The sequence below is a fragment of the Macrobrachium rosenbergii genome, chromosome 2 (genome assembly GCF_040412425.1).
Source record: "Macrobrachium rosenbergii isolate ZJJX-2024 chromosome 2, ASM4041242v1, whole genome shotgun sequence".
Taxonomy (NCBI): domain Eukaryota; kingdom Metazoa; phylum Arthropoda; class Malacostraca; order Decapoda; family Palaemonidae; genus Macrobrachium; species Macrobrachium rosenbergii.
The window spans coordinates 56,984,271-57,001,098 of NC_089742.1; the positions used below are offsets into that span (position 1 = coordinate 56,984,271).

Consider the following 16,828-nt stretch of genomic DNA (forward strand, 5'->3'; position numbering starts at 1 on the left):
AGCTTTCGCCAGTCATGGAAAGTGTCTACAGCTTTCGTCAGTCATGAAAAGTGTCAACAGCTTTCATCAGTCATGGAAAGTGTCAACAGCTTTCGTCAGTCATGGAAAGTGTCAACAGCTTTCGTCAGTCATGGAAAGTGTCAACAGCTTTCGTCAGTCATGGAAAGTGTCTACAGCTTTCGTCAGTCATGGAAAGTGTCTACAGCTTTCGTCAGTCATGGAAAGTGTCTACAGCTTTCGTCAGTCATGAAAAGTGTCAACAGCTTTCATCAGTCATGGAAAGTGTCAACAGCTTTCGTCAGTCATGGAAAGTGTCAACAGCTTTCGTCAGTCATGGAAAGTGTCAACAGCTTTCGTCAGTCATGGAAAGTGTCTACAGCTTTCGCCAGTCATGGAAAGTGTCTACAGCTTTCGTCAGTCATGAAAAGTGTCAACAGCTTTCATCAGTCATGGAAAGTGTCAACAGCTTTCGTCAGTCATGGAAAGTGTCAACAGCTTTCGTCAGTCATGGAAAGTGTCAACAGCTTTCGTCAGTCATGGAAAGTGTCTACAGCTTTCGTCAGTCATGGAAAGTGTCTACAGCTTTCATCAGTCATGGAAAGTGTCTACAGCTTTCGTCAGTCATGGAAAGTGTCTACAGCTTTCGTCAGTCATGGAAAGTGTCTACAGCTTTCGTCAGTCATGGAAAGTGTCTACAGCTTTCGTCAGTCATGGAAAGTGTCTACAGCTTTCGTCAGTCATGGAAAGTGTCTACAGCTTTCGTCAGTCATGGAAAGTGTCTACAGCTTTCGTCAGTCATGGAAAGCGTCAACAGCTTTCGTCGGTCATGGAAAGTGTCAACAGCTTTCGTCAGTCATGGAAAGTGTCTACAGCTTTCGTCAGTCATGGAAAGTGTCTACAGCTTTCGTCAGTCATGGAAAGTGTCTACAGCTTTCGTCGGTCATGGAAAGTGTCAACAGCTTTCGTCAGTCATGGAAAGTGTCAACAGCTTTCGTCAGTCATGGAAAGTGACAAGTTCTTCAGTTATTCCTCTTTCGAAAATGGGTTGATAGAGCTCGGGAATGAGCACCTGTGAGATGGGTTCTTATCATTCCTTTTTCTTTTTGTTTTATCAGGGAAAGAAAAGCGCAGCATACTTTTGGGTTGGCTCCGACGCAGAAGTAGACGGTCGTCATCCTACCTATTGGTACCCTTACGACGAATCTGTCCCATTTGAAGATCGAGTGGACCAGGTAACTGTGATACTGCTGCAATACAGAGCAGTCTCGCGTTTCGCTTGCAATACGCAGGCAGTCCCTGCTTAAAAATTTTGCTCTGACTCCGAGTTTCAAATAATTTCATAGGTATTCTGTTCCTTATACTTTGATTTTTCATAGCATTCTTAACTGTTTTTTATTATTATTCTCTATGGAAATAAAATCTAAAGAATATGTTCGTTGCAATGTAATCATGCTTATGTATCAAAATGAAAATAGCAGATACCGTTTAGTTATACAGAATTCTCCTTTCCAGTTACCTCAAAAAACATTATTGATCAATCTGAAAAAGTTAAATCAAAGTAAATATAAACTGTAATAATCATATGTAAATTCTTTACGCTTTGTAAATGTCGTATATTATATCCAGAACTAAATCATCGATTTTATCTTTTAAAATGTCTTTGTGAAACTCTGAAACTCAGTCACTGAAATAAATTAAGGTAAAAGTGTTCCTTTCTTCGTAGGCACTGGAATGGGTAGCGATGCCAGAGGACACTCGACCATCTTGGGCTGGTATCTATTTCCATGAGCCCGACTACGCTGGTCACTGGTCAGGAGCAGAATCACAAGAGGTATTATTATTATTATTATTATTATTATTATTATTATTATTATTATTATTATTATTCACAACTTGTCAATATTCATATCAGTAGAACAGGGCCTTGAATGTGTTAAATAACATTCCTCAGTGTAAATTTCCCATATGCAAATTATTAAAAAAAAAATCCTAAAAGAAGATATGTAGAGCCAGCGGGATACCAGTTAGAAATTAGAAACGAAAAACAATATTTTGCATAAACAAATACCGGTCTAGAAACTAAATATGATGGCACATCTATTTTTTGACATCCCGGGGAATCTTTATGTAGTGCTTCTCAACTTAAGAAATATTGCCTTCCGTGAACCCCATTAATCATTCAACAAGTGAATTGAGTTCTGTCGTGTATTCTTCTTCTTGATGATAACATCGGCGAGCGTCATTTCTTTCCTCGTCTGTATTCATTGCGCCTATTGCGCATTGCGTTACCCCCACCAAGTACACGCTCAACTAAAATGTTCTTCTTCAACAGCTGGATAACCAGCTGATGCGCGTCGATCTCATGCTGAAACGACTCTTGGACGGCCTGGAAGCGAGGGACCTGGTCTCTTGCGTCAACATCATCGTCTGTGCAGACCACGGCATGGCCCGTTCTGGGGAGAGCTTCGTCGTTCACCTGGAAAATTACGTCCCGAACATCGAGGAAGTGGCCTATACCTACGAGGGATCCTTCAGTAGGGTCAGCCCATACGATAAGTCAGAAGGTAAGGATTCAGGTGTAACATATCCATTAACTTCTTTATTGTGATGTTGATAATAAGTCATTTATTTGATAAGGTTTAAATATTTTTTTTTCCTTTACAAACACTTTGGCTATTTTATAAAGTATTATGGCCGTGCAGCATTGTCCTGCAGATTTCACCGATGTAATGTTTACGTTTCTCCATCTGTCTTCTTTCCTGGTGCACCATTACTGCATCATACCAGCTGCGAAACTGGAGATAATGAAGGAACTTTCTTGCAAGAACACATTCATGAGGGTATACGAGCGCGAGGGGCTGCCCACCCGCTACCACTACTCCAACAGTCCGAGGATATCCGAGATTGTCCTGGACCTCGACCCTGGATTCCTCGTAAGGGTCAACTCCGATTATTCCCGCGATGGGGAGCACGGCTACGACAACTACTTCAAGAAGATGAATGTGAGAATTCTGACGAAATACGCGTTTATACTTTACAGTTCTTTAGGGAATCTAGTAATGATTCTTACAAGTTGAGTAGTACCGTTGTGTTTTCTTTTTTTATTTGCCTTTCATGTGATCAGCTTTGGCTTGAATATACGATAATATTATATTTAAGCATATGTTAAATATCTCCTGAGAGCTTTTGACCCTACTTAAAATGTTCTTTACAAACAGTAAGTGAGCACACATTTACTTTTTGGGTCATCTTCCCATTTGCCTTGTGCCTGAAATAATACAAGTTTTAAATCAAACAAAACACATTGTAAGCAAACACATTATAAGCACAGTCCACATGAACGGACACAGCTTTGACGAAGCCTTCGTGAAATCGAGAAAAATGATTCATTGCGTCAAAAAATAAAACTCCATAATTCCCTTGTCTTCAAACTATGTTAAGCAGAAAGACAAGACAAAATAAATTGAAATTACATTCCGTTTTTCGCATTAAGAGTTGAAATTCGAAGCATTAATGTATGATACATGGCTGCGAATAAGTCAACAACGCTGAACTGATTGATTATGAGCCAGTAAGATTTCCTGCCTTTCAAAGAAGAACCGACAGGTCTATTTCAGTTAGCTGTTTTGCAGGTCCACAGAGTCTGGAAAAAAGGTGCAAAACTGAAATAAAAGATTAAGAGATCCTCTATTGAGGGGGTCCGTCCACTATGGGTTAATGATGTCTCGTGTTAAACGACTTAATAAACTATTACTTTTCGTCGAACAACTTGACTGAACCAAGCATCCAAGCTTTTCCGAAAACGCACTTTCTTCACTGATTTTCTTCGACACCTTGCAGGCACTGTTCCTGGCCTCTGGCCCAGCTTTCAAGCAAGGCCTGGAGATGGAACCTTTCCAGAACATCGAACTTTACAACCTGATGTGCCTCCTTACTGGAGTGGAACCGGCACCTAACAATGGCACTGAAGGGTTGCTGTACTACATCCTAAAAGATCCACCTGCTGACCCAGTTCTACCTGATGTTAGTAAGACCTAAAATACCAATGATTTCACATTATATCAAACTTCATGCCTTTACTGCTTCAGGATAGGGGAGAGAATGTGTTAGCACGAACATTTCGGACATATACCCTTTAAAGGGAGATTCCTTTGACATTGCAGAGCTAAAAGTTAGATTGCTTTCGCAGGAACCTGTTCCTCCTACTTCTGATTTTCCTGAAGACCACCTTGACGCTTTGTTGCATATCTCTGGGTGTGATGGGGACCTGGACCAGCCAGAGGTAAGCTCGCAATGAAACAGCATTTTCATGTTTAAAAGGAAAATGTAACAAATTATTTTTCAGTGCAAGATTAACCGTATGAAAGGAAATGGAATGAGTTAAATATAGAACGCTGCGCTAATCGGAAGTGAATGACTGTGAAGTAAAGCTCCTGTTTTTTTTTTTTTACTTTCTCGTTCGTGTCTGGTGAGGTATGCGTGCTCCCTTCAAATGAGAAAATTATAAAAACGCAGAGAGACCCTCCCAAATGCCTACGCTTGTAACTTCAGGTATAGATTATCAGTAACCTATTATATTTTCAAATTACCTGGGTTTTCTTTTCTCATTTCTTTTATACAACCATTTCCTCTGTTACTGCTGTCCCATCGGCCAGTATAACTACCAAATCTTACTCTTTCTCGTTTTTTTTTTTTTACTTCATCCTCAACTAAACTTAATCATATTTTAGATCAATGGTTTTTATCAACTTCCACAATCGCTGATTTGCGAATGTTCGTATTTTTGCGCAATTTACACTACAGGCAACAAATGATTACTTTCCTGTAGGTCCATTAATTCTATCATCATTTCTATTTTGATTTGTACAGCATCCGCACGTCAGATACAATACTCCAGAGAAAAGAAAATATTCTTAATGCGCACTGGAGGTTGACCTCTTTGAAAGAAGACATTCGACATCCTCGCCTGGGTCAAACCTATCATGATATAGCCATAAGTCATTTATTTTAGTTGGTACAGGGGCTGTCATGGCTCCATTCAGAAACAAAGTGTATTAGTATTTCCGTGAATTATTCAAAGAAGTTAACTAATTTAAGGTTCTGAGTGCTCGTTGGTCCTCATTTCAAATCCTTTGTGGATTCATCCTTTTATATCTATATTATTTTCTTCAAGAAGTTTGATTTACTCGCTGTTCTTTATTGTGTTTGAAATTTTATTTGCTGCAGATAAAGTTAAAATCCAAGTTTAGTAACTTATCCAGGTATTCCTGCTATCAATGACTTTACTTTAATTTTCGTTCTGGTTTCACCATAACATAATGTATGTAATGTATTTGATCAAACATTTTCTTCGTAATGCTGCCTGTTTATAGTGCCTCTAACTGTACAGGTAATATGAAAATCAACACACAGGAGACTTACAACGTTTCCCTGTACTTCCAGGATTGGCTTTACTCATTAAAGCTCACAAAATCTGAGCAAGACAGTCTGAAGTCCTACCATCTTCCGTGGGGAGTTCCCCACACGGGTGACCTTCCAGCCAAGCTAACCCTTCTGTACCACAGTGACCACATAACTGGTAAGACCTTATCGTTCAAGCTTTGGTTGCTCCTGCACAATTTTCTTTGCCATGATTTAGATTATACTCGAAAGTTTAACAGTCTCTTCTCATCGTCACTGGTTTTGTGAAACGATTCTTAGTGTTCATTTAAAGCTTTGTAGTGAGAAAATACTAGTACAGTGCCCAGCAGTGCCAGTCAGATATTCAAAGATCTACAGGCTACAGCAGGACTGCTGCTCTGTCTACCCTGTGTGTCTGCTTCTGTGAATCTCCTCAGATTTTGAGGGGGATGTCAAGTTCATGATACATGCAAATACAAGTGTAGGAGGCATTAAAATAAAAATAATAAACCTGATGTAAATTAAAGAAAACAGATTTAATTTCAAATATACTATACTATACTATACTATACTATACTATACTATACTATACTATACTATACTATACTATACTATACTGCCATTTTGTTCTGCACGTATTACTGTAAGAGTTACATCAACCATGCTGATCACTTAACTTTTCAGTCAAGTTGTTGGTTCTTTCACTGTCATAATTAGTGTTCATTTACCTTGTATGAAAGCCACGTAGAATGCTTCTTTCCCGAAAGTTTTGAGCTGGCAGTAAGCATACACATATGCTTACTGTGATCTTTGTACTGTGCACAAAAAATTTATCCTTACCTGTTATACACAGTTTCTTTGTCACTTTCTTTTTAGCTTACTCAGAGACACTCAAGATGCCGCTGTGGACTAGTTTTAGTGTGGAAGGGGCTAGATTCGGTACGCCTTCTGCCTTGTGGAGTAGCGACGTCCGTCTCACTTCAGACAATACAATCAAATGCTCAGATTATGACCCCCTGGCTTCCAGAGACATACATATGGTCCCTCTGTTTCCACCTGGTGAGAATAACGACTGAAACGTTATTTGGAGTCGTGTCTAAACATACTGGTTGTCTCATTTAATAAAGAAAAGAATCTTTCTGATTCCAGAATGACTAAATCACATTTGATCATTAAAATATGCCCTTTCCTTGTGTGTAAATTTGGGTATATTGTTAAAAACACACTGAGAATCCTGAAGCTTTATAAGAACTACTGTCCCTTGATGATAGGACAGTAGTCCTTGTAAAGCTTGTGGATTCTAAGTGTATTATTAACAATATACCAAGATTCACACACAAGAAGGGGGTTTTATTTCATCCCCACCTTGAAAGAACGCAGTTGCTCTTCATAGTCTTCAAAATCAAATATTAATCTCTTTTCGATGGGCGCTCAGTGATGTCAGAAAACAGGTCTTTGGAGCGCGTTCCATATTTGGTGAGCAACGCTGTACCCATGACCAGCCAATCGCTGGATCGATGGAGTGAGTTGGTGAATGAGCTCATTCCTAAATGGGTTGTCGTCGGAGGTCCTTTGAATGTGATGATGGGTCCTGTCTTTGACAACGACGCCGATTCTCACGTGGATGACTTTACAGGATTCGGGTAGGTGAAACATTCCAAATTAAGGTAGGTGGACTTTTGTCTCTTATAGTGGTCATTTTGGCTAAAAACGAAAAGATACTAAACAAGCATGTTGGTGAAAATTTCAGGGTGGAAATTAGGGGACAACTCCATAGGCTTTTGCAAGGCCGATGGTGCGTCCGCACAACAGGAAAACATGTCACAATCACACTTTGGTAATTTATCGCATACATATCACAAACAGACTGAAAGCAAGTCAAGGACCGTAAGTGGAGAACGGCCCTTTGGCAAATTTCGGTTATGTTTCGAAAGACTCCAGCCGCCTCCCATATTATAATTTATATTTTTCTTGGGTAAAACACATCAAAACAAAAAATTTCATCTCAATACATGACCTTCGCAAATGCTTAACAACAGAGAAAAATAATTAATCAAATTACGACTTATAAGGTAAGACAATACCGGTCCCCCACCCCCCTCCATAGCTAATACGGCAAAATTGTAACCCGTAAACACCCCTAGTTTACGTCAGGTTGGTATTTTTAGGTTCATTTAGTGCCCTATCATTTCCTAGCTATTTTTGTATGAAAAACCCAAAATGGTTTTTCATGCAAAAATGGCTAGCTGGAACCTTTCGAAATGGCTAGCTGGAGTCTTCCGAAAAATTACCCTGGTTAGGACTACCAATAAGTCATTGACTTGTATTCGATCCGTTTGTGATGTGTGTGTGTGATTTGTGTTTATGACACGTTTTACTGCAATGCGGATCACCCCAACAGGTGCTTTAAAAACAGATTAATATGTTAGGAAGTAGATTGCCATTATTCTAATAATTTAAACCTACAAGAGTTACTTAGGATGAAACTGCATAATTTGCTTTAGAAAAAGGAATGGTTCGTGTTGTTTACTCCGTTTAAATGTTAACAACTTAACACCAGCAAGTGACAGCATCTTAATAAGGATACTCTTATGTATTGCAGCATTCCCGAAGTCCCCTCCGATTTGTTTGTTGTGGTGACAAGGTGTCTCCAAAGTGTGATATCTGTAGACCACTGTCCTTACGACCACCTGGATGTCCTCACCTTCATTTATCCTCTTGAAGAACCTGTTTCCAATTGTCTGGTAAGAAGCTTTAAAGAAAGCGTCAAGATCTCTGATTCAAAACACTTTACGAAATATAATTCTGGAATTAATGGTGCTCAGTGAAAAGTATGTTAGTTGGAAGGGTGTTAGTTACCAATACAACTTTTGTCATAAATATTGCTGAAGAAATCCTATAATCTAGCGTTAAGCATTATATTTAGTGTTAAAATATTACACCCTGACGAAATTCATTACATCACAGGACCAGGAGCGCTATGCCCTAGAATTTAGCGCGAAGGTCCACGATGTTGGAATGGCTACTGGTCTGACTTTCTATCCGGACTTGACATTTAGAGACAGAGTCACCCTCGAGCAAAGGATCACCTCGAACCTGTGGCCGTTAAACTGATATTGTATTGAGATGTTTAGATAAAGAGAAAGATGCCTGTTTTTTGTATTATTTTCCAAGCTCAAAAATACTCTGCCGAAGTGATTAGGTATACGTTGTAATAACTGTCATTCAGTGGTGTGCAGGTACTTCGAGTGGCAGGTCACTTATATCTTCACCATTAGGGTCGCAAATATATAAGTTCACTCAACTGCATGACATTACTTCACGACTGAGTTCGGTTACAGATGTGTAACAACCACTTCCTTTTTCCTTCATCTTTCATTCAAACCAAATTAATCTTCACTTGCATGAAAACTGCGAGATGAGTAGAGATTTGCGTTGTGCAAGCATAAAGACACGAGGGAAATCTGCATATTTATTTTTTTTAAATATGCAGATTTCCTTCCCCTCTTTCTCTATCCTTCACTTATTTTTCCCTCCTGCATTGCTTAAGTCGATACACAATTCTTGTTTTATTTCTTTGGTAATACTCTCCCTAATGTCCTATATTGTTAACTCTGTTATGCTTTTTCTCTTTAATTTTCTCTGCATAGATTACCAATCCTATCGCTATAACTTGCACATAACCACTTCATAATGTCCTCTGTTCTTCTCACTGTGGCATATTTTTCTTTTGAAATGTCTGCTGGAGTCTTCCGGCCGTTTAATCAATCTGGTTTTAAACTCTGTCGTGTCGTCTACTCTGAATAGAATTTAAATTAAAATATTTCATGCTGAAAGTATTTTCATTGTCAGCAGGTGCCGATTTGATGTTTGTTAGGGTAGTAGGAATGTAATTCTGTAAAACAGGGTCATGTGCTGTACGAGTTTGTGTATAAAGATGGGCAAGCGAGAAAATGGGGAGCCGTTAGATGGGCAATTCTAAGTACTACTACTACGACTGTAATGTGACAGCAGAGGTTCTCGTCTTCGAAAGAGTGTACGTTAATTATTTGTCGGCCGTTGATTCGTCTCTCCTCCAACAACAATACCTGAAGGTTAACTTACTCTAGCAAAACAGCAATAAGCCAATGTTGGATAAACTCAGTCTTTGACAAGGTACCATTTGATTTTGCAGCTTGCTCCAGTCCAAGCAATTTGGGCAAGCACCTATTCCAGTTGGCCAGGTTCCTTACCCTACCTCTAGACAACGAAATAGCCATTCCTGAGCTGTGGTAATTGCGAAAGTTGGTATTTAGATTTAGGTTAGGCAAATAGTGGTAATTCTAAGCCGGCTGTCCGCGGTGAGCTAGACTATGGGAATTGACGTTTTCCTATGTTATTTTACTTCCTTTAGAAAAATTTAAAGTAATATGTTGTCGGCCGGCTGTAACTAAGCTGTCATTGACCTTTGAAGACACGACTTGTATTACCTAACGTGGGGTAGGTCTAAGCCGGCATTCAGTGGCAAGCCCCCACCTCCATAGCTAATATGGCAAAAATTGTAACCAGTAAACCCCTAAAAATACCAACCTAACATACCCTAGAGGTGTTTACTGGTTACAATTTTGCCGTATTAGTTATGGAGGGGAGGTGGGGGCTTGTCGTGAATGCCGGCTTAGACCTACCAGCGTTAGGTACTTAAGTTGTGTAGTCTTCAAAGGTCAATTACGGTATATTTACAGCCGGCCGACAAAATATGACTTTAAATTCTTGTAAAGCAAGTAAAATAACATAGAAAAACGCCAATTGCCACAGTCTAGCTCACCGCGGACAGCCGGCTTAGAATTACCCAAATAGTTTCTGTGCGATTGATTGCTCCGAAATATGAAGCATGCCCAACCTTATAGCCTAACCTCGGTTACTAGGCTAGGCTAGAGGACTGGGCTGGCCTCCCCCCCCCGCATGTTATAGTATATGTTTACCTTAAACCATAATCGTATTACAGAGTTGAAAATATGATTGGTAGAACCAAACAAGAGCTCTGCACTGGCTATTACTTTGGAAATCTATTTTTCTTATAGTATTTTGGTTGCTTATTAAGAATTTACCGTAAATTTTTGTCGGTCGACTGTAATTAACCTGCAATTAACCTCAGAAGTTGTACGTTGGCGAGCCTGGAATGCTGTCGTGCATGCGCAGTGTTAGGCCTATAAGGGAGCTTTTGGTAAATAGTGGAGTTTCTTACACCGGGGTGTTTGGGGGACAGAAGCAACATGGCCTGCTAGGTTAGGTTAGTATAGTTCCTTTTATAATGGGTTTCCTTAGTCAATCCCTTCTTTACACATATGGCTCCCTAATGACTTGCGCATGCGCGGAACCATTCCATAACAACAACATGGCAGTCCAGTCTTCTCCCATCGTTTCCAAAACCCCCACATTCCCAGAGTCCCCAACCATGTTGGGTAGATATGAGGTTAATAATAATTGATTGACAATAAACAGCACCACCTCCTTCATCAGCAATGCTAAAAGTATAGGAAAATCAATTTCCAAGTACAGGTAGTCCCTGGTTGTCAGCGATCCGGTTTTACGGGGCTTGAAGGCATCGTGCTTACCCCATACAAAAAATGGGAAAAAAGCACGTTAAAAGAGGAAGAAGAAGTCTAGCGATGAAAATCGATGACAGTTATTGGCAATTTTCAGTTATCATCACGCCGTCAGAACGGAACTCCTGCCGATAACTAGGGACTGCCTGTAATAGCCCGTGCGGAGTTCTTACTTAGAAATACCATATGATTTTTCCTACATTTTGGTGTGTGCTTTGAGCATTTCAGGCATTTATTTTGGTAGCAAATAAGTAGCCTAAGATATTTGATCCCCCCCCCTCCTTTACATGCCAGCTTATCCTCCAATTAGACTTACGGGTGATCACAGTGGGAAAGCAGGTTTTTGGGAGAGGAAAACACAAAACAAGTGAAATACTAGTATATATTTATTCTAACCTAACCCAGAGGGCTGGGACCTTACCCACATAACCTAACATGGGCACTGGAAATTAATATAAATGCTGGAATTTAATTTTAATCCATTATTGTATTTTGGATTTCAAAATATAATTTTCCTGTGTTTTTGTGTCTTTTGAGTGTTTCTGACGTTGAATTCTTTAGTGAATTATTAGCCATAGCCTAGACTTAGTGGATCACTCCCTATTATCCTGCAATTCAGGTGACTGCTGTTGGAAATCAGGTTTTTGGATGGTGGAAAACACATGAGTAGGTAAATTATTTAACTTAGAGGGCCACGTCCTTACTTAGCTTGGGAGAGTGGGTTGGCTTTGCCTCCTCTGGCCCTCTCTACCTAACCTAACGTAGGGGCTGTTCCCTTACCTACCCAGGGGGCTTTGGCTTTTGTGGACCCTCCCTTCAACTTAATTTAGGATGCTGAGTCCTTACCTATACCTAGACACCCTGTCTAACATAACGTAAGAGGCTGTGTCGTTACCTATCTGGGGGCTTTACCCCCCCCTCCCCCTTGGACCACCCCTCCTACCTAACCTAGGATGCTGGATCCTCACCTAGTCCTTGATCTACCACCTAACCTAGGGCACTGCAAATGAAAAGTAATAAGGCTGTGACCTCACCAACCACACCTCACCTGGGGCACCAGGTCCTTACCATAGTGCATGATATTAGTTTGAAAACCTTCATTAAGCTTACCTTATTCTGAATTGGAACTATCAGTAAGATTGACATCTTCAGACTAGTCAGGATCTTCCCTAAATGTTGAAGGCTGCTGGGTATCAAACTGTGGAGGGTTAACTAGTGGTTCACCTTCCATGTTAGAAGGAAGGTGAGACCCTTCCAAGAAGGTACCTTTCAAATAACGTTGATGTCTTTTATTTGTCTACATAAGTTTCTTTGTAACAATACAGTACCATAAGTGCCATTCTTTCCTATAATCTTGGGACAATGCAGAGAATTAGGTAATACACAGTGTTTCCAAAGGTAAATGAGAGCATCTGTGTGAGGAGGAGAAAATTCAGCAAAGAATTTAGAGATGCAGCCAAAATAATCCTTGAAGCAAGAACACAACTGAACTAAAGGTGCCAGGACTGTGAACTGAAGCCAGCTTTATTAAGCAATGCCTGATTTCCAAAGTCCCACGTAATTTGAGAAACTCATAACAAAGCAATCAAACACATTTCAGCATTTTCCCATGTACCCACAGCTCCAGGTGAAAATAAATGAAGATATTTCAGATATGTAATCCATCCTTACCCACGATTCACTCGGACAAACAAAACCCAGTTAGGAGCTCCACTCCTGTGACAGTGTTAACGTAAACAAATAACTGCATTCATCAACAAAATTCCGGTAACAGTAAATTTGCGACATGTATGAGCATGACTTTCATACTAAGCATGTCAAGAAACTTCAGATCACTTAAAATCGAGTAATGGTTTCAAGTAAAATAATATCTAATAAATAACAGGGTTACAAACTGACCTAACCATGACTGCGAACTGAAACCAGTTTTTCAGGCAGTGCTTGAATTCTGAGTCGGTGAAACTTTAAAGAACCTATCAGGTTTCATCAGTGTTCACGTACTCATATTTCCCAGTGAAAACAACATTAGACTTTCCAAATACACTCGCTGTCCTCACCCACAGTGCACAGGGACAAAAAAAATCTGATTGGTAGCTCTACTTGCATGACCATTGAAATATAAACAAACAGGGAACAAGCATTACACCCCAAATGTCTGGTTATGCCAGCGAATGTTGAGTTTTGGGAGGACAAATTCATTATACTAGAAAATAAAGACCTACCTCTTCTTTCACTGTACTAGTGAAGTTCAAAAATAGGATTGTATAGAAAATGTTTGAACAGCTTATGTTACCACAAACAGTTAAATGACCAGTCAGCATTTAACCATTTAAATACAGTGCATGATGATTTTCGGAGATGGACAGTATCCTTTGTTCTGAAATAAATTCCTTTTGCTCTCGTGAACTATACAAGCCTTAGTTATTGCACACTGAATTTTTGTTTTTGACAACTGGAAAGAGAAGATGTTGGTGCTTTGCAGTATTTGAACGTGATTTGGTTTAAGGTTTTGATTTTCAGTGTCAATACTGTACTGTATAACTTTTTTTTTCTTTGTGTGTGGGCTCTTATCATTACATATGTATGTGCAAGAGTTTGATACATGTGGAAGACTTGACTGCAGCATATACAAAGAAGTTGGAATGGGCATTTATATGGTAGATTTATGTTCCCCTCACGACGTTTTGTGCTCTTTGCAGGGGCTGTGATTTTACCAAAGACTACCCTTGTAAGGAGTGCAGTGGAAGGTTGTCATTTCAGTGGCAGAAGTTCAGCTCCAAGAGGAAGAGGATTAAGATTTCTGTGGTATCATAAGGAGGGAATGCACTTCTTTTTACCCCTAAGATTTATTGTGGTGCTGCCTCTTCTGGAACTTGTACTCCCCCCCCTGAATCTGATCCTAACTTTATAGAAAGAAGCGAATTCCAGATAACCAAGACCAGTCCACCTGGTCCTTTATCCCACTGTCATTCTCAGCCCATGCCAAGAGTGAAGACAACCTTTGCCACTTTACGTATTCAGAGAGGTCCATCTATATCTTCAAAGAATTAAAGATACAGGGAAAGTATATCTATTCCATTCTGGAAGCGGGTAACAAAAAACATTATCACTCGTTAACCGAACTGAGCAACAGACAGTGATGTTTATCAAGTTAGGGTGTGTCCATGAAAGCAGATCTTTGGCTTTAATGTCAGGTATTTGGAGATGCCAGTCCGCCTTTGTGAGATTTTACCTTGGAGACTTTAAACACGGGTGGTTTGGATCCTAATCTTTAGGACTGGTAGTAGCTGTGGGACAGGTGGTTTCGACTTAGGTCAAAACCCATTAGAGTTTTGAACTTGAATATGGAACTCCCTGCTTCATGAGAGTTTGTTGCATTTTTGTCTTGATTATAATAAGTAATGGGTTCTTGTTGAAACAAATTTTTACAAAACACAAATTCATCATTTCATGGAAGTTTACTATTTACAACCAAAGCTCACACCTCCCAACCTCACTTTTCTCACACCTAATCATCCCACCCACAGAAATTAAGGCAATTGGCTACTGTACTTGGAATTCGGGTATCAGCTGCTGCATGGGTAGAGCTACATATTGGCTGCTGCTTTTTGTTTGTTATGAAACAAAGGACTAATTTGTTTTTTATATGCACTGTACTGTAATGGTTTTGTTTAAGGAAACTATCTTTTTTTATGAATCAGATCTGTTGAATTTACTATTTTCATATACATATTTTTTAGTGTATTTGCTAATTGAATTATTTCCCATCTCGTGGTAGCTTTTATATATCAAATCTAGGAGTCTAAGTGAGACTAAACATTTCTTGGCATCATACAGTTAAGGTAATGTTTTACTAATTGGTTTTGTTTACTTTTCAGATACATTGTACTGTACAATATTTTTGTAAAGTTATGCGAAAAAAAGTTTGTAGAAAAGATGATGCACCCAGAAGCAGTTTCCTCATTGTTCCCAAAATGGCCAAATACTTTAGTAAGTTTGTGTTTTATGCAAGTAATATTACATTGCTGGAATCACCATGTCAAAGTATTTTTTAATGTAAACTGTTTACTTTAATAAGAATTAACAAGTATACAAGTAAGGTATGAAATATGACAGGATTTTGCTAAAGATACCAACTTCAGAGATTGTTGTTATGATTGATGATTTATCTGAAACTTTTTCCTTGTAGTATAGATTAAGATTGAGGTGCTTCTGTACTTGTATTAAACCAAATGACAATTTACTGTGCAGTAGCAGTTTTTCTACAGACTTATTGGTTGTGCATTGCATCTATTTTTTGAGTGTATATATATTTCCGTTCATGTTATTAAAGAAAGAGGTTTAACTTAATAACTTTTCTTCATTTTAATTCTAGAAATGCCGGAAGAGACCTATTGATTGTTATGGATCAGAAGATAGACCTTCTAAACGTAAAGAACACACTTTTTTAGGTGAAAAACTTTGTGCGCAAAAATCTAAATCAGATCAAGTATCAAACCATTCTTCACAATATGAGACAATAGAAACAGGACCTTCCTCGGGCTTACCTCATTTCATTAAAGCATCCACATCATTGTCAGAGAATCTACCTCAGTCAGCTTCATCTTCAGACAGGGAGGAGTTTTCCTCAAAAGACTACCTTGAAGGACTCATCAACAGCAACAGTGATGTAGGTTTACTTCAGATAAAACAAGAAAAGGGGCCTTTCAATGACTCGTCAGCATTTACTAAAAGTGTAACAAATACTGCTAGAGCAGTTAGAAAGTCAGAGGAAGAGGGGGCTGATGATGTTCCTCTTGTCACTACCATTCCTATTAGTGGGAAAGAATTCATTGCTTCTGTACTGGCAACTACTTCAGAGGTAATTTTATTGTTTTGGTGATTTGTAGTTTGAAAAAACATTTGAAAAATTCCTTTGTGAATATACAGTACAGTATATGGTGTATTTGATTATTACTTTGATCACAATGTCATTACTTTACAATAGCCATTTTTGTGTCCTTCAACATGCTAAGTAGTTTTTCTTGAGGAATTTCTCGAATAAGAATTGAAGCACCTATATATCGTATATTAAAAAAAATTTTTTTTATTGATCTTGGGGCCAGTAAGTGCCTACCATCATGTGTTCATGGCTACTTTCCTTAATTTGATGAAGGTATTTATATATTCAGCTCCTTGCTGTTAAAGGTGCAGCTCCTTAATCATGTTTGCAAAATTTTTATCTTCTTAGTATAAACTTGATTTCTATTAGGCTTTTTATGTATTAAACAAGTTAGTATATCTTTCACTTTTGAATGTAAAGCTTATGCTGTACAGTATATATATTGTATTGTTCTGATAAACTTTTTTTTTTTGTATATGTTCCTGTTAAGCATTTATAACCGTAATGTACAAATAACCTTAATGTGCAAAGATGTTTGTTCCTACAGGGTTAAAAACCATGGGCTTTTATGTAGTAGTATTCCTTAGAATGAGCTGAAATTGCTCATTGAAACTTGGTAACAGTGTAGGTAACTAGTGGTTAAGGGGATGATTGGAATACCCCTCTCTAACCTATTGTCACTTGATAATTTTTCTTCGACGTCTGCTGAGTTAGGACATCTTGCTGCTCCTGCTGACTACTTAGTTGAAACTCATTTTTTTTTTTTTTTTTTTTTGTGTGTTTTCGTTTTAAGGGAATGATGTCAAAATGAGGTGTGAAGAGCATTAACTAGTGTTGTAAACTATGGTGCCCTCCATTTAGGTGGATCCCCACTTTTTGCTACTGTGTTAAATGGGTATATTTGCTGCTGTCTTGGGAACATTATTGTAGAGAAGGTAGGCTAGAAGAGTTAGCGTACTAA

General features: G+C 38.8%; 1 protein-coding gene across 1 annotated transcript in view; it reads left to right on the forward strand.

The window, feature by feature from the left end:
• Positions 1-8,553, forward strand: part of LOC136847410 (ectonucleotide pyrophosphatase/phosphodiesterase family member 3-like) — a 17,911-nt gene extending 9,358 nt beyond the window's left edge. Inside the window, exons 4-14 of the mRNA XM_067119060.1 lie at positions 1,116-1,232; positions 1,724-1,831; positions 2,333-2,564; positions 2,788-3,002; positions 3,841-4,023; positions 4,190-4,282; positions 5,443-5,578; positions 6,277-6,459; positions 6,836-7,043; positions 8,003-8,144; positions 8,368-8,553. Of these exons, the coding sequence (XP_066975161.1) occupies positions 1,116-1,232; positions 1,724-1,831; positions 2,333-2,564; positions 2,788-3,002; positions 3,841-4,023; positions 4,190-4,282; positions 5,443-5,578; positions 6,277-6,459; positions 6,836-7,043; positions 8,003-8,144; positions 8,368-8,514 (1,764 nt within the window). The 3' untranslated portion in view covers positions 8,515-8,553. The remainder of the gene's footprint in view (positions 1-1,115; positions 1,233-1,723; positions 1,832-2,332; positions 2,565-2,787; positions 3,003-3,840; positions 4,024-4,189; positions 4,283-5,442; positions 5,579-6,276; positions 6,460-6,835; positions 7,044-8,002; positions 8,145-8,367) is intronic.
• Positions 8,554-16,828: the final 8,275 nt, after the last annotated feature.